Genomic DNA, 24,539 nt, shown 5'->3' with positions numbered 1-24,539 from the left:
AAGCGTTCAAGAGAACGGGGTTGAAGGAGTCGTACTCGTCGTGATCCAAATCACCGGAGATCCTAGTGCCGAACGGAAGGCACCTCCGCGTTCAACACACGTACAGCCCGGTGACGTCTCCCACGCCTTGATCCAGCAAGGAGAGAGGGAGAGGTTGAGGAAGACTCCATCCAGCAGCAGCACAATGGCGTGGTGGTGATGGAGGAGCGTGGCAGTCCAGCAGGGCTTCGCCAAGCACCGCGAGATATGAGGAGAAGGGAGAGAGGTAGGGCTGCGCCAAGAGGAGAAGTTCTCTTGTTATGGGCAACCCTAGGCCTCACTATATATAGGGGAGAGGGGGGCTGCGCCCCCTTTAGGGTTTCCCACCCCAAGGGGTGCGGCCAGCCCTAGATTGGACTTGGGGGGGGGGGGGGGGGGGGGGCGGCCAAGAGGGGGAGAGAGGGGGCGCGTCCTAGGGTGGGCCTATAGGCCCATCTGCACCTAGGGTTTCCCCTCTCCCCTCCTAGCTGCGCCTTGGGCAAGGGTTGGAGGCGCACCAGCCCACTCTGGGGCTGGTCCCTTTCCACTCTAGGCCCAGGCAAGCCTCCGGGGCCGGTGGCCCCACTTGGTGGACCCCCGGGACCCTCCCGGTGGTCCCGGTACGTTACCGATAAAACCCGAAACTTTTCCGGTGACCAAAACAGGACTTCCCATATATAAATCTTTACCTCCGGACCATTCCGGAACTCCTCGTGACGTCCGGGATCTCATCCGAGACTCCGAACAAGATTCCGTAACCACATACAAACTTCCTTTATAACCCTAGCGTCATCGAACCTTAAGTGTGTAGACCCTACGGGTTCGGGAACCATGCAGACATGACCGAGACGTTCTCCGGTCAATAACCAACAGCGGGATCTGGATACCCATGTTGGCTCCCACATGTTCAACGATGATCTCATCGGATGAAACACGATGTCAAGGACTTAATCAATCCCGTATACAATTCCCTTTGTCTAGCGGTATTGTACTTGCCCGAGATTCGATCGTCGGTATACCGATACCTTGTTCAATCTCGTTACCGGCAAGTCTCTTTACTCGTTCCGTAACACATCATCCCGTGATCAACCCCTTGGTCACATTGTGCACATTTTGATGATGTCCTACCGAGTGGGCCCAGAGATACCTCTCCCTTTACACGGAGTGACAAATCTCAGTCTCGATTCGTGCCAACCCAACAGACACTTTTGGAGATACCTGTAGTGCACCTTTATAGCCACCCAGTTACGTTGTGACGTTTGGTACACCCAAAGCATTCCTACGGTATGCGGGAGTTGCACAATCTCATGGTCTAAGGAAAAGATACTTGACATTAGAAAAGCTTTAGCATACGAACTACACGATCTTTGTGCTAGGCTTCGGATTGGGTCTTGCTCATCACATCATTCTCCTAATGATGTGATCCCGTTATCAATGACATCCAATGTCCATGGTCAGGAAACCGTAACCATCTATTGATCAACGAGCTAGTCAACTAGAGGCTTACTAGGGACATGGTGTTGTCTATGTATCCACACATGTATCTGAGTTTCCTATCAATACAATTCTAGCATGGATAATAAACGATTATCATGAACAAGGAAATATGATAATAATCAATTTATTATTGCCTCTAGGGCATATTTCCAACAGTCTCCCACTTGCACTAGAGTCAATAATCTAGTTCACATCGCTATGTGATTAACACTCACAGGTCACATCGCCATGTGACCAACATCCAAAGAGTTTACTAGAGTCAATAATCTAGTTCAAATCACTATGTGATTAACACTCATTGAGTTCTGGGTTTGATCATGTTCCTTGTGAGAGAGGTTTTAGTCAACGGGTCTGAACCTTTCAGATCCGTGTGTGCATTACAAATCTCTATGTCATCTCCTAGATGTAGCTACCACGTTCTATTTGGAGCCATTCCAAATAAATGTTCCACTTGGAGCTATTCTAAATTGTTGCCCCATTATACGTATTCGGTATCTCTACTCAGAGCTATCCGGATAGGTGTTAAGCTTGCATCGACATAACCCTTTACGACGAACTCTTTTACCACCTCCATAATCGAGAAAAATTCCTTAGTCCACTAGTTACTAAGGATAACTTTGACCGCTGTCCTGTGATCCATTCTTGGATCACTCTTGTACCCCTTGACTGACTCATGGCAAGGCACACTTTAGGTGCGGTACATAGTATAGCATACTGTAGAGCCTATGTCTTAAGCATAGGTGACGACCTTCGTCCTTTCTCTCTATTCTGCCATGGTCGAGCTTTAAGTCTTAACTTCATACCTTACAACTCAGGCAAGAACTCCTTCTTTGACTGATCCATCTTGAACACCTTCAAGATCATGTCAAGGTATGTGCTCATTTGACAGTACCATTAAGCGTTTTGATCTATCCTTATAGATCTTGGTGCTCAATGTTCAAGTAGCTTAATCCAGGCTTTCCATTGAAAAACACCTTTCAAATAACCCTATATGCTTTCCAGAAATTCTACATCATTTCTGATCAACAATATGTCAAGAACATATACTCATCAGAAATTCTATAGTGCTCCCACTCACTTCTTTGATCTCCACGTTCCTCACGCCTCGGGGGCGATCTCGGGCTATGGGCCGACTGGACTGTATTCACAGCGACGGATCTGCTGTGAATCCTATTTCGCGACTGCGATACAGCTGAATTTTGATCTCCTGCTACCCGGAGTAAATCTCTGATCTGCATCAAGCCTCTGCCAGCCTCTGACTAAGAGGGCTGAATCGACTCTGCTATATGGGCTACAGCTGCTAGATTCTGAATCGGAGTTCGATATACCTGAGTTGGTGGTGGAAAGAGTTGACGTCGACTGGAGTCTAGTACCGGTTGCCGTGCACGCTCGTCGAGTGCTCACTGGAGGTTCTCCAGTCGAGTGCGCTCAGCCAAGTTGGCCAAACGCGCGTCCTCTAAGGCACGAGCCTTGGGGGTTTCTCCAACGATAGGAGTATGCAGCGCATCCATGTTTCGGCGGCGAAGATCTTCCCTTTGCAGCGAAGTGAGTGGCTCAGGTTGATACTCTTCGTGGACCTGCGCTGGGTCGCCTCTGCCATCGCCTCCGTCGGCACGGGGGAAGCCGGGAGGACTGCGCGGTCCATTGACCATCAGGACCTCCGCCACTGGATAACTGCTGTCGCACTCGGATGCATTCTCTACGGAGCCAATCGACAGGTCGAACAGGCCGTAGAGAGATTCGTCGGGCTCGATCGCCGTGACTTGGGGGTGGCCCACTGGCGGGCCACCGCGTGCCTCACCCACCGCTGAAGCCTCGACTGACCGGAGTGCTTGCGCTGGCGGGAGACAGGGAGGGAGGACGACACAGGGGTCAACCGATACGGGGTCGACGGTTGTCGCAGGAGGACGTCGCGGACGCACGCATGGAAGTGCGTCGCTCCGCGGACGAGGAGCGCGTCAATGTCGAGTGGAGCCTCCTGAAGCCAAGCGGAGTCGTCGGTGATGAACGTGAGCGTGACGACACGGATCTCGCGGCCCTCTACCAAAACTCCGCCAGAAACCATGATGAAGGTGATCGAAACAATCACAACTTCTCCAATAAGTCGCTAAGACACCTGCCCCACGGTGGGCGCCAACTGTCGTGGTTCTAAGTCTGACAGTAGAAAGGGGGGTAGGTATGGAGAGGCAAGATCCTAGCTATGGAGTAGTTGTATACGCCAGGGATTTACGAGTTCAGGCCCTTCTCGGAGGAAGTAACATCCCTACGTCTCGGAGCCCGGAGGCTGTCGACTGGATTATATGCGTATGAGTTACAGGGGTGCGAACCCTTTACACTGAGGAGGGGGTGGCTTATATAGAGTCCGCCAGATCCCTCCGGCCCTCAGTTATGCAGGGTTTAAGGTACATTAAGATCTGGAATTACTGGTAACGCCATACATAAAGTGCTATGATGACCATAAAGACTGCTTAATGACAGACCGTTTGTGTGCAGAGTGACTCTAGATCTCCTGGTGGTCGAGTGAGTGGCTTCATGGTCGAGTGTCTTCGAGTCCGTCGAGTGAAATCCTTCCAGGTCGACTAAAAGGTAGTTTCTTCTAGAGATGTCCTTGGGGAGAGTATCTTGGACAGGTCCGTGACCCTACCCTAGGTACATGGCTTCATCAACGTGGGCTGGCCCAATAAGGCCATGGACGGTGCAGACTTCTCGATGGCTCGACGCGTCGTGGGCCGGCCCAGTTAACCCCGCCGGGACGACGCGCTAGGGAAACTAACGCTAGTTTAGTCCCACCTCGCCGGCCGAAGGCGACGACGACCAGCTTATATACCCAGCTCCCGTCGGCATATTAAACTTCTCTGCTTTCCTACCTAGTCGTCGATGCTGCTATGTTGGGCCTGTTTCCACGGCGTGCTCTGAAACGCTTGTTGTAGTCGCCCGGTGGGCTCGACGCGTCGTTGGCCGGCCCAGTTAACCCCGCCGGGACGATGCGCCAGGGAAACTAAGGCTAGTTTAGTCCCACCTCGCCGGCCGAAGGCGACGACGACCAGCTTATATACCCAGCTCCCGTCGGCATATTAAACTTCTCTGCTTTCCTACCTAGTCGTCGATGCTGCCATGTTGGGCCTGTTTCCACGGCGTGCTCTGAAACGCCTGTTGTAGTCTCCCGGTGGGCTTGATAACGATGGGCTTATTAAGACACGCTGTGGAGACGGGCGGGCATTTTTTTTCTTTTTTTTTCTTTTTCAACAACAATTCACAGAGTACTTCTCTTATTTTAATATATTTGATAGCCGACCGGACTATAGTAAATACATGCAGAATTCATAATATAAACAATGAATAGTGTATATTTATATCAACAATAATGATGTCTTAACATAACAATTGTCACCACAGTAATTTTATTGTAGTCGACAAAAAATAACAAGTCTCAAATAACAACGGTATGTAGCCAATAATCTTGTTTTCACACATATAAAATACTCAACACGAACATAAATTTAACAAATGTCTTTCATATAAATGGAAGAGGTAAAACACTTGCATCGTCTTCACTTGAGTCTTCAAGCCCAGTTGTTTTATAGAATAAATAAAAAATTGTAAGAATCAATGTACGGTAGATGAATCAACGAAACTAACATAAACAAAGCAAAAAAGACATACAGTTACATATAAATGGATGCAGTAAAATAGATGCACCGTCCCCACTTCTGTCTTCAAGCCCAGTTGCTGCATAGAATAAACTATGAGAATCAATGTACCGTACATGACACAACAAAACTTAACGTAAACAAAGAATAGACATACTCTTCATTTTTGCTGCATGTGCTCCTGTTATGACCTGTGCCGCTGCATATGCTACATTTTCGTTCAGATTTCTCGTCAAATGCTTTAGGCCTCTCATTTTTGGTCACATCTGGGCCACCCTTACCGCGACCTCTACTGTTCTGCTTAGGTGCGCCCTTGGTGGAAACCTTTACTGGATCACGAACCAGAATATGATCTCGGTTAGGCTCAAATGGATTATTATTCACGAAGCTTCACTGACTATCATCTTCATTTCCCTGAATGTCCTTATTCGTTATAATATCATCCAGAGCTGCCATCAACTTGTCGAATAAGAAAGGATTACGGCATGCGACATGACATGCTTCTGAAGATTTGATGGTCAACTCACTATATCTAGCTCTGTCCTCAGCACTCGACCAACCCCACGCAAACAGATCGCTGGTGAACTTCACGGGCAGTCCAGCTCGTGCTTTTTTTGAGAATGTTCGCAGGACACAACACTTGGGTATCATAGGTAAGTTCAGTGCATTCAAAACATGAAGAATATACTTGCAAGGAAGCCCTTTGCGAGTCATACTTCGGCAACTACACTTTATAGTTTCTGCCGAGTTACCTGGCGTATAGTCCACATTAAATTTGTGATCCCTGTTATTCTTGCACGCAACCACAAATCTCTGACTATCGGTCCTTGTCAGTCTATCAGTTAACTCAAGCTCCTGTACCTTCTTCATATCTTGTTGCAACATATAAAAGTTTGCCTGCGTGAATGCTTTGGCAGCATACGACTCAATGGCCTGACACTCAGTCACTGTTACTGGAAGAGTCTGTGAGGCCGTGTAGTCATCATAAGCTTCATTCTCACAGAGGCGAACAATGCAATTCTCGTAGTGTACAATCATGTTAACGATCGTCATACCATAGTCAAGATGAAGGTGCAGGCTGGAGTTCAGACTCTCACTCCTCTGATTACTTCGCATACCAAGAAAAAAACCACCAGACAAATATGATGCAGCCCAAAGCGTCCTCTTCTTGTACATCCTATGGAGCCATGTTTTCGTTCTCTCTGTCTGCCATTAGCGCACAAACGCGGCCCATCTCTCCTCAAAAACCTTATGTGTAGTGGCATAGTACAATAATGCCCTGAACTCCTTCAATGACTTGTGGTTGAGGTGTTTCTGCATATTCTTTTCAATATGACATGAACATAGACGATGCCACACGTCAGAAAGCACCTTCCTGATAGCCCTTATCATCGCTGCATCTCCATCGGTAATTACAGATTTGGGCCTCTTCTGACAGTTAGCTTTCAAAAACGTGTTAAGCAACCAAACATATGTAGCCTCAGTCTCGTCTGAAACAATGGCGCAAGCGAATACCGTAGTGCAACGGTGGTTGTTCAGACCCACAAAAGGGATGAACGACATTCCATACCTGTTCATCTTGTATGTGCTGTCGAAGACGACAACATCACCATAGTCTAGATAATCCCGGCGTGACTGCAAACCACACCAGAACAGGTTTTGGAGCCTGCCTTCAGCGTCAACTGTGTGCTCAAAGAAGAAATCTGGATCTTTGTCCTTTCTGGTCAACATGATTCCTATGGCAGTATCAGCATCACCTTGTGCAAGCAATTTCATGTTCTCCCTATAGCACATGTTAAACAACTTTGTCCTCTGAAACGGTGACTTTGCATACAACCCATACCTGCTAACGATGTTGTCAAAAATGATATGTTTTCTTATCCCAGCTCCAGCCGTAGCTAAGATCTCAGCTCTCTCAAATGCTTTGATCTGATTATGAGATCGGAGGAAAGGGACTTCGTCCGGTCGTGCAAGAGTGTGGTGTGATCATCGGAGAAACTGCTGACATACCAAAGATTGAGCTTTTTATCAAGCTTAACTGTCAAATGGGCTTCACATAAGAATCGACTCTCCGGTCTAAGCCTGCGGGTCCGGCCTTCCATGGTACAGAACTTGGCCTGTCGTTTTCCTGCGGCGGAAAAGAGATACCTCCTCAAGCGCACAGTCCTTGCGCGATCCTTTGAACGTTTTAGCGAGTCCTTCCTGATGCCGAACCGACGTTCTCTCGCGTGCTTATTGTAGAACGTGTACACCTCGTCTAATGACCTGAATGTCTTTACCATCACTGCCCAATGCCTATCAAGTGACTCTTGCTGATATTCATCATAGCACATGTCAAGGTCAAACTGATCATCATTGTTGTGCTCATCGTTCCCGCTAGGACCATCAACACCTCCCTGCAAAATATGACACATAACCTTGCATGTCAATCTGTTCTTGTATTGTTACTAACCATAAATAATGTAAAAAACTTACTTGGCTACCGCTCCCACTACGAGATGCATCGACCTCGCTCTCGGCATTGTCATCATCTATATTATTACGCTAATTATCACCATTAGCATTTATCTGTGCACATGTAAAGTAAAATAAGTGATCATACAATTTTAATGTCAATCATTGCCCTACAATTTTTTCAACATACCTGGCTCTCACTATCTGCATAAAATTGTTCATCTATATCATATTCCTCATCGTCATCATTGCCATGTAGCTTTACAAATTTAAAAGGGCATGTAAGTGTCAAATAACTAGTTTGTATTCAATATGTTTTGGTCAACATTGAAGGCACTTACATTACCACTGTACAATTCATCCTGACTCATATAGTTGTCTCCGGGAGGTTGGTTCGCATTCAATGACGAGGATCCATTATCGCTACCGGAATCATCACTGGCGTATCCGGTTACTTGCTCCATCTATGCACATACAAATAAGGTGTGAGATCAATGCCAACATTCCACAACATCATCGCGAATACAGTAAATTCATCAACAGTGACATGACTATGTGGCATGCATACAAATTTGAACATACAAAATCGTTACGAGGTCATTAAGAGGTCACTACTCTCCTCTCTTATTTAGCTAAGTAGGGAATCATTTTGCATAAAAAAATGCAATGGACAAATCAAAAAGAAAAAAAAGAGCCAGAGAACCTACTGTGCGTCGTCGAGGGGTCCTCGCCTGGGGTCGACGCCGATGCGCTGCTGCCACCCACGTCGTGGAGGACGCATACCAGGACAGAACGTTGACGCGGGAGCGCTGGGCGTTTCACCGGCGACACGACGCGTGGGTGACTACGGACGCCGTCGGTGCTCGCGACTAGATGGGCACGTCGGGGTCGACGTTGTGATGGCGGTGGACCATGGCGGCGTTGATGCCGCTAGGGTTTCGTACGCGGGGATGGGGTGTCGGGTGGGGCGTCGTTTTTCCCCTTTCCCGATCGCACTACCGAACGGCACGGTATGCGTACGACGCGGGCGTACGGGGCGGGACGTACACGGACGGCCAGCCCTGCGACGGACGACGGGTACACAAATACATAATTTAGTATGGACAATACTACCCCTTCTACGTTTATTGGGGGGGGGGGGGGTGTGTTGTACCGAAGTACTTCTCTATTCATAAAGCCACGCAACTTCCCCACTAGTTCTCATGTTGAATACTTCTTCTGTTAACATGTGAATGACATGTTTAGACCGGCCCACTACCAGCACTCCGCATATAATCATCTCTCGCTTGACACGCTTAAGCCGTTGAGCAACAGAAAGACTAAGAATAAGGAAGCACTAGAACCTTGGCGGGAAAATACTTTAAGTAATGTCTGCACGAAGTTTCCTCTCCTCCCGGGAACGAGCCTCACCTATCTGCTTGCAAAGCAAGCTGCATGCCCCTCCTCGTTCCTTGGCCACCAAGGCCATGCGGACTACTGTGGAAATCAAACTCCGAGATCGCCAGACGTACGGACTAATTGTACTAGTACCAACTCATATTTTTCAATCCTGACTTGTAATGGAATATCCTGTACAAAAGTTATAATACTGCAGGTCAAACTCTGTCTATTGTCTAATGAACCGGCGCCACAGCTTCTCGAAGGGAAACGGCAGATGAGGAGAGAGCTGACCAAAATCAACCCGTATCTAGTTTAATCATCTAGATAGATTGTGTGACTGACGATCAGCTGCTCATCGTCATTCGCCTCGCTGTGCGCGTGCCATGATGTGGGAATATACCTGAGCTGACGTCACGGCGTGCATCACCAGAAGCGTACAGGAATGAATGGGAACAGTTCAATCCCGTCCTGCCACTGCTAATTCGTAGTAGGAGCCCTCTGTTGCTATGCTACGCGCGTACAGGCCGACACATGCGTACAGGTGATGAACAAATGTTTGCTTATAAAGTGGTGGTGAAAAATTATGACTAGTGGGGCCTATTCCCTTTGGTTTCCGACTCTTAAGGCTAAATATTTCCCTCACTCTAGCCTGATGTTTGCCACCGCTCGTCGCGGATCTCAATTCTGGAAATCTCTTATCAAAGTCAGGCCTACATTCCTGAAACATGTTAAATTTACCGTTGGCAATGGGACGGCGGTCCGCTTCTGGTTGCATTGGTGGTCTGGGGATGCTCCCCTTGCTGTTAGCTTTCCGGTTCTGTTTTCATATTGCCCTAATCCTGCTATCTCCATCGCGGAGGTGTCGGCGAATAACTGGGATCTGGCCTTTCGTCGGTCCCTCTCTCCTGAAGAGTTGGAAGATTGGCAAAGTCTCTCTGCCCGCTTCCCCGTACTCTCGGAGACGTCTGACACTGTGGTTTGGCCTCATTCGGCCTCTGGTAGATTTTCGGTTAAGTCGCTGTACTCTAGGCTTATCGGTGGTACCCTTTCTAGCAGATTTTCCTGTGTCTGGAAGTCCAAAGTCCCTCCTAAAATTAAAATTTTCATGTGGCAAGCCTTTCGTGGCCGCCTCCCGGCGGCTGATCAGATTAAAAAGCGCAATGGGCCTAGCTCGGAGTTCTGTCATCTTTGTGGTGCCCTGGAGGATTCGAAGCACATTTTTTTTCAATTGCGTGCTGGCTAAGTTGGTTTGGAGCTGTGTCAGATCTTGGCTACAGGTTTCTTGGAACCCTTCCTCATTCTCCGATATTCGAAACCTAGCCAAAGTTTTGGTTGGGGTGACTAAGAGGGTGGTCTGGGTCGGCCTGGGAGCCTTATGCTGGGCTCTTTGGACTATTAGGAACAAATTTACTATTGAACATATCTTCCCATCTAAGCCTGCTGATGTTCTTTTCAAATCATATATACTATTGCAACAATGGAGATCATTGACTAAGGATGAAGATCGGGATGCCCTGGACTTGCTCATCGTCAAAATTCGGGCTTCGGCATCCCACATCTCCGGGCTGGACCCGTCGTCTAAACTGGGTGGCGACGTTCGCGCAGTTTGGTTCTTCCTTCTCCCTTCCGGTCTGCGTGCCGTGTATGGCAGGTTGCCTGTATCCCTTCCTTAGTGGCTGGTTCATACTATTGCCTAGGTGTGTTGTACTGTGTTGGTTCGCTGTTGACTTTGTTCTTGTTCGGTTTGGTGACGCTGCCGTGTGGCTTTATCTATAAAGTCGGGCTATGACCTTCTCTCTAAAAAATCTACGCACGTACTTGGGGAGCAAGCAGTGATGCAGACCAAACCATTTCTCATCTTTACTTTCATGTGTGCGTATCTGATTCTGATCCCTTCCTTGCGTGTCTGAAGAACACGTTTTCCCTTCATCTTGCCGTTTGTTTCTTGTGTCCACATTCGTGTGTTGTCGCAGCCGATCGTTAGTGGAAGCTAGAGTAGCTCCTCCGTTGGTCTGTTGTTTTACCCCCATCGGGACGTACGCACGTGCACGTCAGCACGCACCAACACAACGGGAAATGTCAAGCAACACTGCCGCTTCTCCTTTGTGTCGGTGGTGCTCGAATGCTTTTTTACCTCGCATTCTCAAACTTAAAATCGCCGTGTGTTTGGAGTAATCTGTAAGACCACTGTTATGAACATTGGATTGGATGCAAACCTCCTCGCCTTTGGCACGATTCGAGTCTGGTCCGGCAAGATGCGTGGACGTTCGGATTTGGAGGACCCATCACCTCACCTGTGTCATGTCGCGTTTCGCCCGGCTTTAGCTTTAGGGCAGGCAGGCAAGCCATGCAGATGCAGGAAACGTAGCTGTCAGCCTCGAAATGTTGACGCCCTGCGATGTGACTCGTGACGCCGACCCAATTTGGCACGGCCGACGGGGTCAAGGAGGCCAGAATCAACGCCGCGACGGTACTCCCTCCGTTCCTAAATACTTGTCTTTCTAGAGATTTCAAATGGACTAGCGCATACGGATGTATATAGACATATTTTAGAGTGTAGATTCACTCATTATGCTTCGTATGTAGTCACTTATTGAAATCTCTAGAAATACAAATATTTAGAAACGGAGAGAGTATACGATAGACTAGGATTTGGTCCTGCCTTGTCTTGTACTTCAAGTTGGTCTTTGTACTCCTATATATATGCCCACGAGGCTCAAGCAATACATCAAACTATTCCACCAATTCCCTCTTTTCCTTCTAACATGGTATCAGTTTCCGGGTTCTAAACCCTAGCCGTCGCCGCTTCCGCACCCGCGCGCCGCCCCCGGGGTGGTCGGTCTCCATGACCGCCGCCGGGGGCTGCGCCGCCCGTACCTAGGGTTCGTCCGACGGCCGTGTTGGCCGGCTGCCCTTGAAAGTCTTTTTCCCGATCATTTGATCCGGGCTTTTCTCTCTCCAGCCGGTCATCTTGATCGCGCGGTTTATTTTTGGCTTTCCGATCTATTCTTGATCGGTTTGCGTCGCACCACAACTTCGACACCACTGCGCCCATGCTAACTCGGCGCCCCCTTGCGCCCGCGGCTCCACGGCGACTTTCTCGACACCGGCCACCCCGACTCGACATCGACCACGGCATTCTTCGCACGGCTACCTCGACCACGGCTCCACCACACACACTCTCGGCTACATTGACAAATGGCACAAAGGGCTACCGCCTGCTTGAGCAACCTCGTCGGTTTCCACTCCAGTTACGACTTCCGTGATGCGTCGACCGTTACGACTGTGATGGGTGTCCGTCGGCTTGCCTTCGGATTCTTCTTCAGTCTCACCGTCTGCGTCGCCACCGTTGTGTCTGCGGGGATGTTGAGTATATGATTATTAGGAAGTATAGGATAGACTAGGATTTGGTCCTGCCTTGTCTTGTACTCCAAGTTGATCTTTGTACTCCTATATATATGCCCACGAGTCTCAAGCAATACATCAAACTATTCCACCAATTCCATCTTTCCCTTCTAACACTTGGGTTTGGTGTGACTCGTGTAGGATAAACAGCTGGGCCACGGCCTGGCAGCACATGTGAAATGTGTATAAACACACTGCCAACACGAGCATAAGAGTGAACTGCTTTTTTTAGCACAAAGAGTGAATTGCTTTGTTTTTTTATTTTGAAATCTCGGCGTCTTTATATCCATCCAAAACAAAAGACATAGGTATAAGGTTTGGGTCATGAGGATTGCCAGACCAAACATGTCGACTTACTCCTACATTACAGGTAAACTTAACGAGATTATGAGCCTCAAACTTAAAGTTCCTCTTTGACACTGGTCGGCCCATGTAGCTTCCTCATGCATGAGCTCAAGGAAGGAAACTCGCGTCAGTTGGAAAAAATTGCAGCTTTCGGCCCCAACAATATTGACTACCAGTTTTGACGTTAAACAATATATTGCAAAGAAATCATGATTTTTTCCCATAAACTGTATAAATATTCGTAAATTTATTTTTTTACGAATTTTAAAAATGTTCACATATCTAAAAAAGTTCCAGACTAAATATATCCCAAATTTTGGAAAAAGTTCCTTTTGTGAATTTCAAGAATTATAAAGGCTCGTTAATTGAAAATGTGCATAAATTTATAAAATGTTCATGATTTTTTTTTAAAACCACAAACTTAATTTTTTCGTGAATTTGAAAAATCCTAAATTAAAAATTATTTAAAAATTATAAAATCTTCACAAATTTCAAAAAGCAAAAAAGGCGCTAAATAGGAGATTCTAGAACTGCTCCTCATCTGCCATCGCACCAAGTTGAGCCAAAGGGTACAAACAACCCAAAGAACAATGTCACCAAACATCCACAACACAAGGGGGGAAAGTAAAGTAAGTTTCCTCTTGCGGGGAACGTAAAGAAATGTCAGCGCGAACTTTCCTCTTCGCAGCCGAAGGCACACCTATCTGCTTGCTTTGCAAGCTGCATGCATGCATGCTCTCCCCGTTCCTTGGCGACCAAGGCCATGGCGACTAATTGTGGAAGTCAAAGTCCGAGATCACCACACGTACGGACTAATCGAACTTCTAATAATTTTCATCCCTGACTTGTAATGGAATATCCTGTAGTACAAGGTTATAATAGTGCAGGTCAAACCCTGTCTAGTGAACCAGCGCCACAGCTTCTAGAAGGAAACAGCAGATGACGAGAGAGCTCATCAGAATCAAGAATCAACCCGTATCTAGTTTAATCATCTCGATAGGTTGTGTGACTGACGGTCAGCTGTTCATCGTCATTTTGCCTCGCTGTGCGCGTGCCGCGAAACGGGAATACCTGAGCCGACGTCAGGGCGTGCATCACCAGAAGCGTCCAGGAATGAACGGAGCAGTTCAATCCCGTACTGCTGCTGCTAATTCGTAGGAGCCCTCTGCTGCTAAGCTACGCCACGCACGTACAGGCCGACGCAAAGCACGCAGGATGCCACGACTAGCTATTGTGCTTGCCTGTGCAGTGTATGCACGGGAGCAGTGTTGCAGTGGAGGCTGAGCAAACCTCCACTTTCGTGTTTGAAGAAACATGTTTTTCATCTTGCGGTTTGTTGTCTCCGCCTTCGTGTGTCGCGGCGGCGGATCGTTAGTGGAGGCTCCGTCGGTCTGTTGTTTACCGCCACCGTGTCGCACGCACGCTAGCACCAACACAAAAAAGATCAAGCAACATTACCGTTTCTCTTTGTGTAGTACTAAAAAAAAGAGTAAGAATACTGTTATGCACCACCCTGGATGCAAACGCTCACCTTTGGCGCGATTCGACGATTCGACGTTCGGATTTGGAGGACCCATCGGCTATGTCATGTCGCGCTTCGCCCGGCTTTAGCTTTAGGGCGGGCAGGCCATGCAAGAAACGAAGCTGTCGGATTCGAAAAGTTGATGCAATGCGAGACGTGACTCGTGACGCCGACCCAACCGATCTGGCACGGAGACCCGACGGCCGACGGGATCAACGTCGCGACGATACACACTGATCATCAGGCATATCTTCCTCTTCCCACTCGTGTAGTCTTTTGAGCATAAGTACAGACACAAGCGCTCATATACACGCGCATACACTCATCCCTATGAATATACACACACACCCTATCCCTATGAGCACCTTCGAGAGACTGAGCCAGCATATCATCTTGAAATTTATGGAGTCACCGTAGGCGCCTCGTTGTCGACGGGAACGTCTCCTCCCACTGAAAGCGCATCGCCGGAAATCCTGAAATAAATCCAGAAATAATACGAGCACCAGGATTTGAACCCTGGTGGGTTGGGAATACCACTATCCACCTAACCAACTCAACCACAGGTTGATTCGCGCTCCCACTCGTGTAGTCGCACGCTAGGAAAAGAGGGAGAATTGCACTTGCCCGGTTCCCCGCACGGCAGACGGGATTGGGACAAATTCTCCGCACTAGTAGGCTGTGGGTTGTGAGCTGAGCGTGCGGTGGGCAGGCGGCACAGGGCATGGTGACTGATCCAAAAGTAGGCTTTATTTCTCCCTAATGGTAAAGTTACATAGTAAAACAAATTAGTAGCCCAAAAAAAGTAACATAAATTATTGGAAAATCACGTTCACCTGCAATATGATGCCCTAATTGCATAGTTTCGATTAAGTAACCTTTTTATATGAGAATATATTTGCTAGTCTGCCATCCACATCACCGTTAACAAAAAAGAATCACCTAAGCGGGCTCAGGTACGGCACTTCACTGCAGTTTGATGGCACTTCACTGCAGTTTGATGGCACGTCTAGAATTTGCACGTTCAGTTGGCGGGAGCAACTAATTAACGAGCGCTCCTTCGGGAGCCTCGAAACGATCAGCGCCACTTGGCGCGCTCACAGCCATTCGCCACGTGTCACGCTCTGAATGCTCTCTTCGTTTTTTTATTTTTACGCACGCATTTTCGGCTTTCTAAACGGGTTTTTTCCGATTTTTTCACGTTTTGGTTTTCTACCGGTTTTCCCTAACTTTCAACCAATTTTTTTTTCGAAAAAAATATTTTTTTACGCAAAAAATGCTTTTTTTTCGCGAGAGCCACGGTATTGTTGAGGCACGACCGTGCCTCTTGGAAACCGAAAAAAACGTGTTTTTTGTTTTTTCTTTCGCGAGAGGCACGGTTGTGCTTCCGCGAGAGGCACGGGCGTGCCTCTTTCGGAAAGGAAAAAAACACGTTTTTTCTTTTTTTTTCGTGAGAGGCACGGGCGTGCCTCTTTCGGAAAGGAAAAAAAAATATGTGTTTTCTGTTTTTCTTTTCTTTCACGAGAGGCACGGTTTTGCGTCCGCAAGAGGCACGGTTGTGCTTTCGTGAGAGGCACGGGCGTGCCTCTTTCGGAAAGGAAAAAAACACGTTTTTTGTTTTTTTTTTCTTTCGCGAGAGGCACGGTTTTGCTTCCGCGAGAGGCACGGTTGTGATTACGTTAGAGGCACTGGCGTGCCTCTTTCGGAAAGGGAAAAAACCCCGTGTTTCCAGTTCGGTTTTTTCGTCGGTTTTTTCGTCTGGTTTTTTCGTGAAAAAAAAGTTCGTCAAAACCTATCAACATGGGATCTAGTTTTGAAGATCTCGACGCGAGGAATCCAATGGCGAAACGTGTTTTTTTTCCTTTGGATGCACGGTTTAAGAGATGAAACGTTTTGAATAAACGGATCTACGAAAAAAAGAAAAACTCTCAGGTTGTGACAAGTGGCGCCCATGCAGCGCGCCACTTGTCGTAACCTCGGGGAGTTGAAGTGATCTCTGCAAGGAGTACTGCTTACTTAGTGATTTCGTCAGTTGGCAAACCCTATTTGGCACTGCAGGCGCCCGTTACAGGTCGTTTTGCTAACGGGCGCTTGCAGCACACATCCCCTGCCGCATTTTGGGCCGGCCCAATTTCTTTCGTTCTCTTCTTCTACAAAAAGAAGAAAAAAGGAGGGCAGCGAAGGGATTCGAACGTGAGACCATGACCAGAAGGCAGCATCGCATCGACAACTCGGAACAACACACCACACGTGACAAGTTACTCAATTTTCTCTTTCTATTCTTTCTACATAACGCTGTTTTGTTAGTTTTTATTTTTCTTATCTTTTCCTCTGTTTCTTTTTTGTTGTCTTTTGGCAAATCCGTGAACTTTTCTCAATTTTTGCATTTTTGGTTTTAAAATTGACGAACTCTATTTTTAAATTGTGAACTTTTTCCAGAATCAATGAACTTTTTTTCAAAATCGATGAACTTTTTTCGAATTTGAAGACCTTTTCTCAAAGCCGTTGAACTTTTTTTAAAAGTTCATGATTTTTTTACAAATTTGATGAACTTTCTTCATTTTTGCTAAACTTTTTAAAATTTTGATGAACTTTTTTCAAAATTGGTGATTTTTTTTCAAAAATTATGAACTCTTTTCCAAATTGGTGATTGCTACTCTGTTATAAAATCCTTCGAAGTACTGTGTGGTGTCAGCATTACTGATCCAGGGATGACACCTGAGCACAGAGACTTGATCCATTCGTTGCCCGTACCTGGACACAAGGGGCTTAGGGCATTGTTCTGCCCGTCATTATAAAGACCGAACACCTTCGGGAGTGTTCGGCGTCTCGAGTTAGGCCTTATATGCATCAGCTCCGAATCATGTCTTTGGTCAAATGTTGGGTTTGCCCGGCTCCTGTGTTTTGCTGCCTTATGTTCCGTATCATCGGCTAACGCGGCACCAGGAGAACTACTGCGATTGTGCCCCAGTTCGGCTGGGCGAGCACCTCAGTAGAGAAAGCCGAAAACTGACTGTCATGATACAGCGAGAGACTGGTCAACCACTCGATCAACCAAGGGAATGTTTAGAATTCCTCCGCTTTGACGAAGGGCCGTTTCTCGGTCAGGCACATACGCGCCCCAAATTCGGAAAGCGCGGTGCCCCAGGGGCTATGTCGTAGCCCCACCCTCGAACTCCATGGCTAAGTGAAAGTGATAAAGCATTATAGTCCGAATGCCTCGTTTGCTATGCTACCACCTCCTTTATAGGACCGAGACGTCGGATTAAGTGTGAAAATGCGCTATTTTTTGCGAACACCCCCGCACCTTGTGCGTGGGGGCTGAAGCCAACGACTGCCATCTTTCAGGTTATACACACGTATACATGAACGGCCGCATAGGAGATATTACATTACTTGAACGCACAAGTATAAAAGGCGCTTACATCATAAATATTGTTTTACAACATAAAACGTTCATTTGAACGTAACATTTTTTGAACACTGCAACTCTATTACAGGAGCACCACGCAGCACTTCGCCAAAATAGTGCTCGGCGGGTAACCGGCTATCGTCCGAACCCGGGGTCGCAACAGCGGTGGCATCCATCTCTGTCCAATGTGTCTTCACACGGGCGAGTGCCATCCGCGCACCCTCTATTCATGCCGACCGCTTCATCGCCTTCATATGCGGCACCGCCCCAAGAAATTGCCGCAACAAGCCAAAGTAACTCTTTGGCTCGGGCCTATCCGGCCAGACATGGGTCACGATATCCATCATGGCAAGCCTGGACAACCTATTCAGCTCAGCCCAGTCGGCCAAACGGTCGGTCAGCGGAAGTGAACGCTCCGGACTATGGAATTGAGACCAAAATAGCTCTTCCGTCTCGTGATCCTTCTGGCTTCGAAAATGCAAAACGGCATCTGCCGCACTCGCTGCTAAGTCCATATAAGGATCCTCCGGATCCCACAGTTGGCCCAGCTGAGCATACTTTGGATCCGTAAACCTTCGGCGCAGTAGAAAAGGCTTGCCAGCTGCAATGTCTCCGACCTGGCGCAGCTCTTCCTTTATAGCCCGCATTGCAGAGCGGGCATCCTTGGCTTCGGCGGTGGCCTTCCCCAGGTCTTCTTGCACCGCCAGGCGCTCCTTCTCAAGAGCTTCATTGCGGTCGGTAGCATCTTTTAACTTCACGGCCATTTCGGCCATCTCTTCCCTGCTTCGGCAGTGTGCGGCCCTTTCGGCCGCTAACTCTTCGGCCGCCCTCGAGGCCGCCGCATTACTCCTTCTGGCCTGCTCCTTGGCTTGAGAAAATTCGGCCCGAAGGCTCTCCACAGCAGCGGCACTATCTGCATTTCACACACATGTTGTAAGAAGCTGGCTTCAGCTCCCTTACCAAGTGACCGCATAGAAACACTTACCTTGCGACTCATCAAGTCGCCTGTTGACCAGTGTGATGTCCGCATCCGCAACGGCGAGTTTTCGCTTTAGTTCAGCAGCTTCATCAGTCCGGCTGGCCCCCGGACGACCCGCCACCTACATAGGCAAGGCGAAAATTTAAACCTGCGATTTTGATCCTCGGCACGCTATCGCTTTCGACAACCTACCGAGTCTCAGGGGCTACTATCTATACATGGAGCATTCTATATGCAAAACTGTTAAAGGGTGTGTCATTTTTTACGTACCTCAAACCCTGCCAGCAAACTTCTGACGGCATTATGCAACCCGCCTTCGGCGGATGAAATCCTTTCAATCACCACACTCATCAATGTGTGGTGATCTTCTGAGATAGACGCCTTCTCAAGCAGATCCTTCAGCCGTACACCAGTTGGCGCCGAACTATCCGGCTTCACCAAACCCGGGGGCTCCCTCCGTGATGACACTTCAGGCTTGTCCGCCCCAACCGACGGCGCCCCGGACGGAGGCGTCTCGCTCTCCACCATATCCGGACGAAGGTCCCCCGAAGACGAGCTCATTTGCGAAGGGCGGAGATCCGAACTACAAGGTAAAAACTTTAGTTATCCTCAGAAGCACAAATAGGGATGCCCCTTATTATAAAAATCCCTTCTTTCTACTTACGGCTCGTTGGAGGGCTGATCCTTTAAGGGAGACTGTGCGGCCGGGGCCTCCCCGGACGCAGGACCCTCTGGCAAAGATTTCTTCCCTCGCTTAGGGGCTTTAGCCCCCGGGTCCTCGGAGGCAATCCTCTTCTCCCCTTGGAGGGAGGGATTCTCGATCCCCCCTCTTTCAAGAGCCTCCTTAGGCGAGGCAGTAGCTTTCCCACTTTCCCCTTCGCCTTCCTCTGGAGGTGCAACCTTCAACATCCGGACCAACACGGAATCCGGCACGGTCTCTGGGAGGGGGGCCGAACACCATATCAATTTTGCTTCCGCTATCCACTCCTGTTTAGAAGGAAATTGGTCATAAGGCGAATCATCGAAAGGCAAACAAACGGTATGTCCGGACTTGGAACTACTTACTTGAGTATCCGGGCGATTGCAGCTTAGGCCAGCATCCTCGGTCAATTCCGGACGCGCCTCTTGCGATCCGAAGAATAATTTGTACATCTCCAGGGGTGTCAATTCCGGACGCGCCTCTTTTGAAAGTCGAAGAACTTTTTTCAAATTCAATGAACTTTTTTCGAAATCAATGAACTTTTTTCAAATCAATGAACTTTTTCCGAAATCAAAGAACTTTTTTCGAAATGAAAGAACTTTTTTCAAATTTGATGAACTTTTTTTTCTAAGCGGTGAACTTTTATTTCAATTTTTTGAGAATTGATGAACTTTTTTCATTAAATAATCGATTTTTCAACAAAAAAAAGAATAGTTCAAAAATCTAAGTGGTATTACGTACTCCGTCCGTTCCAAAATAGATGACCCAACTTTGTACTAGCTTTAGTACAAAGTTGGGTCATCTATTTTGGAACCGAGGGAATAGCGTGGCATTTGTGTTCTTAAAGATTTCGCATTTGTTCACAATCAGTAGTCTTCCCGTGGTGTGGTTGTTAGCCGAACAAACCTGCAACCTATTGCCGCTAGTTCGAGTCGTAGTTCCTGCCAATTTTTGCGTTCTTTTTTCGAAACAGTTTTCTGCTCTCTTCGTCCGTGGGCCGACCCACTAGGCGTTGCCAGTAGGCGCCGGTTCCCTTCCGTGGCGCCCGAATAGGAGGGGAGCTTCTAGCTGCCGCTCGCTGCGGCAAGGAGTCGAGCAAAGCACATAAGGAGTCTGACCTGGGCCGGCCCAGTCGGTGCAGTGTATCGCGTAATTGAAAATACAAAATGGAAAAACGCGCGCTTACCAAGAATCGAACGTTGGATCTCCCGCTATGGTGGGCGCAACGATAGCCAACAGACCAATCAAACTTTGGTGACGGACATGCTGTAGGGGCATGTACAATGGTTCTATCTTAAGAGTGCCACGTAGGATAAATGGTGAGGTGGAGGAGAGAGAAATCGCAAGATAAGGCTTTCTTATTTAAGAGAAGGCAAGAGATGATCTCTTAGCACAATTTGTCTCGTCATATTTTTAGGAACAACTAATTATTATAGATAAGGCTAAGAAATGACCCATTGTAGACATGTTTTTTTGTCATATCTAATTTACATGCAGGACTTAAGATAAGACTATCTTATCAACCATTGTACATGCCCTAGGTAGCGTAGCTAGTGCATTTTTTAAAGACGAACATGAAATATTAATTTGAAATCCATAAATATTTTTTTGACATCGTGAATATATTTTGAAAACTATAACACTTTATCAAATACTGGGCATTTTAAAATCCCAGAACATTCTTTGAAACACGAGACATTTTTTTTTTCAAATTTTGAACATGAGAACATTTTTTAATATTGAGAACAAATATTTGAAAATTTCAAACAAAAGAAACATGAAAAATGACAACAAAAAAAGGAAAGAAAAATAAAAACGAAAAAGAAACAGAGAACATATTTTGAAAACTCGAACAATTTTACGAAATTACGAACAAATTTTGAAAACAAGAAATTTTATAAAATTCTCCGAACATTTTTTAATTTACAAACTTATTCTGAATCTTGAGAACAAATTTTGAAACAGAAAACAAATTTGGAAGCAGAACATTTTTTTGAATCTTGAGAACAAATTTTGAAACTGAGAACAAATTTGGAAGCACAAACAATTTTAAAAAGCACAAACATCTTTTAAATATTGAGAACAAATTTTGAAACGGGGACCAAATTTGGAAGCGCGAACAATTTTTAAAAGCACAAACATTTTTTGAATATTGAGAACAAATTTTGAAACGGAGATTTTTTTTGAAAAATCTCGAACAAATTTGAAGCGCGAACATATTTTGAAAATGTGAACCAAAAATTGGAATCCGGTACATTATCTGAATTTCAAAAGTTTTGAACTTTTTTGTGTGACAAGAACAATTTTGAATTTTGAGAACATTTTTTCAAAAACTGAACATGTTACAGAAACACAAACAAAATTTGAATATTTTGAATTTATTTTGAAAAAAGAAGAGAAAAGAAAATGAAAATAAAATAACAAACCAAAGAAAGAAACAAACAGAAAAAAAAGAAATGGAAATAAGTAAAGACGAAAAGAAGAAGAAAAAAGCAATAAGAGACAAAAGAAGAAAAACAACAAAGAAAAACGAAAAAACGAAAAAGAAACGGAAAATGAAAAAAAAACCGGTTCAGGAACCTGCTGGAAGGTTCCTAAAATAAAAAAGAATCGGCTGGAACGTCTTTGAAGTTTCCTAAAACCGGCAATACTGAAAACACTTAACGGGCCGGCCCACCTGGAACAACCGCTCGATCCGCGTTCTCCCGACATTTTGCCGCAAGGATCGGCAAATAGGGTTTTCCGAATAGGAGGTCCCCGTTAAGTCGCTACCCAAGCAAATTTTCTTGACACCACCACCGAGGTTCAACTGTGCTAGTGCGCACCATTACAGTACTCTGAGATGTTGCGTCAAATATGCATTCTGGGAACAAGAGAAGACAACTGAGGTAACACACCTTGCTGCATCGAAAAAAAAGCTCGTGCTGGTACTTTGGTTTACCACGAGAAAAGTATCTGATAGTATTAAACATAAATTTAGCTGCAAACGAAGATCAAAACAGCATGCCATCCGGTTGGTACTTTGGTCCAAGAAATTTATCTGAGAATATGAACAGAAACTACACATTGCCTGCACAAAGGGCTAAGCTACAGGCTGCCTGCAAATCAAACTCTACCCTAGACTGGATAGCCACAAGTGCCACAGCTTGAATTGGCTAATAAAATAACATCAAATCAAAGCTCTACACACAATTTGGATAGTCAATAGTACGCACTGACACAAACTGGTTCTGCAGTATCGTCACACCACGTTCTGTACCAGCAATGGGACAATCTTCACACAGAAATACAAGACCACGAAAGGCATGTATTCCTGTAACACATCACATGGTGTTGCATTTTCTCACCATGTTTGCCCACTTACCGTGATGAAGTGCATGTGAAACATCGGTAGGAGGCAATGTAAATCAGCTAGCAAGCTTGAAAGCATCAATGAAGAGGCCATATGTGAAACCCATCTTGAAATTGTTGAGGAGCGCGACGGCGAAGGTAACCTTAGGCCGGCTGTAGTAGAACTTTGTCACGTACTCGGTCAGGAGGACACACACAACTGCTGCTATAACATCGTTCACGGCCAAAGCACCGAACGACAGGGATATTGTCTGCGCAACATAAAAGCCACCCAGCAGCGCGATGCCGCCGAAAAGAGCTCTCCTGGACCCGCTTTTGAAATAGTTTCTTGACAGCTCCGGGATGATTCGGATTATGTCAATCAGCCTTCTACGGCCATCATTTCCCTGCAGAGCACGGACCTTGAGAAACTTGTAGGAGGATTTCCGTGGGAAGTTCTTGTAGCTCGGTGAGAGTACCCTTGTCCCCGTATATAAACCATAGTTGGAAAGGCCAATGGCAATATAATTTGGAGCACATGCCATAAGAAACATCGCCACCGCCTGAAGATTTTTTTTTTTGCAATAAAGACACAGACTGCAATTAGAGATGATATTGTTGCACCGACGGCAATAATTAGCAGGAAGCAAGTATGATTAAGTCGAGAAAAGAAAAAAGACCAAGCAGGGTAGGAGAAAAGGCTCACACAAGTAGTGGCAGGGAAAGAAAGAACAACGTGTACTAGTGTCACCTACAGGCTATGACATATCTGAAGAAACTGAAGATGCAGTTTCTCGAGAAGAGAAACCAAAATTCCAGGTAAAAGAAAAATGTACTGTTTTAGCCAATCGTCTGCAGAGTATGATAATTCAGAAATGCTGTATTTCCTTGGAGATCCTACTAGGAACTATACCAAGCCATTTCCAACAGCTGAAAATACTAGCACCAGAAGGATGCATTAGCTTGCTAGCAACTCCAGAGTCCAAATCACCAGGGAACACTTGCAATGGTTCACACTTCACAGACATGTAGCATGTTAAAATGGTTAGAGTGTAGCTTTCGGCACCAGTGTATGCCAGAGTTCAATTCATGCAACACTGCACTCCAAGTGTGACTCAATTTCTAGTTGTCTATGAAACATTGTCACAAGAAAAATATGCTTACATACATTCTGCAGCCACAGAGCATTCCCACAGAGATTTCGGCTGAAAAGCCTGATAATCTCGGCCAGCTAAGACAGTGGATACTATCCCCAATTAACAGATCTGGCAAGAACTGTATCACGCAACAATAACTTCAGACGGACAGAACAATGAATTTGCTAACACTTGACTAAATCCTGTGAATGCCATATGCCTAACAGTAAGCTCTACCAAATAAACAAGGTAAAAGACATGATTTGCCTCTGGGATGAAGTTCAAACTCACCTGCGCGACTCCAAATGGCAGAGAGGATCTGCAGTGGAATTGCGTCGAGCAGTTGGGGCGCGAGCCACAGCCACCCAGGAAATCAAGCGTTTGAGGACAGGTGGGTTGACAATTCGCTCCCCAGATTTCACCTACGGAGGCGGACGGATTTAGCCAAGAAACGAAAGAGATCAGGAGGCAACGAATTAATGGAAAAATGAGGAAGCGAGGCTGAGAGAGGAAGGGGAGAGATGAGGGAGGTGTGGTGTGGCGGACTAGTCTATGCGGGCTGCGACTTTCTCCTTCTGTGTGGCCGGGGCCCCACAGTTACAGAAGCGTTTTTTTGTTACCGAAATACCCTCCGCCACTAGGGTTTATCCCCTACCTCCGCCACCCCCAAAACCTCCATGGCCGGGGCGCCACCAAACCCCACACCGCCGCCTC

General features: G+C 46.7%; 1 protein-coding gene across 3 annotated transcripts; it reads right to left on the bottom strand.

The window, feature by feature from the left end:
• Positions 1 to 22,318: 22,318 nt before the first annotated feature.
• LOC123045849 (uncharacterized protein ycf20) lies at positions 22,319 to 24,407 on the bottom strand. Of its 3 annotated transcripts, none has more exons than XM_044469068.1 (3): positions 24,117 to 24,406; positions 23,854 to 23,964; positions 22,319 to 23,252 (listed from the first exon to the last, which is right to left on the bottom strand). In XM_044469068.1, the coding sequence occupies exons 2-3, from the start codon at positions 23,875 to 23,877 to the stop codon at positions 22,767 to 22,769; spliced, it is 510 nt and encodes a 169-aa protein (XP_044325003.1). In that variant the 5' UTR covers positions 23,878 to 23,964; positions 24,117 to 24,406; the 3' UTR covers positions 22,319 to 22,766. The 3 variants fall into 3 exon arrangements, with proteins under 3 accessions (XP_044325003.1, XP_044325005.1, XP_044325004.1); XM_044469070.1 differs by having other exon boundaries at positions 23,858 to 23,964; positions 24,117 to 24,404; XM_044469069.1 differs by lacking the exon at positions 23,854 to 23,964 and having other exon boundaries at positions 24,117 to 24,407.
• Positions 24,408 to 24,539: the final 132 nt, after the last annotated feature.

The sequence above is a fragment of the Triticum aestivum genome, chromosome 2B, assembly GCF_018294505.1.
Source record: "Triticum aestivum cultivar Chinese Spring chromosome 2B, IWGSC CS RefSeq v2.1, whole genome shotgun sequence".
NCBI classification, from domain to species: Eukaryota; Viridiplantae; Streptophyta; class Magnoliopsida; order Poales; family Poaceae; genus Triticum; species Triticum aestivum.
Note: the sequence above shows the minus strand (reverse complement) of the source record. Positions and strands in the feature narration are given on the sequence as shown.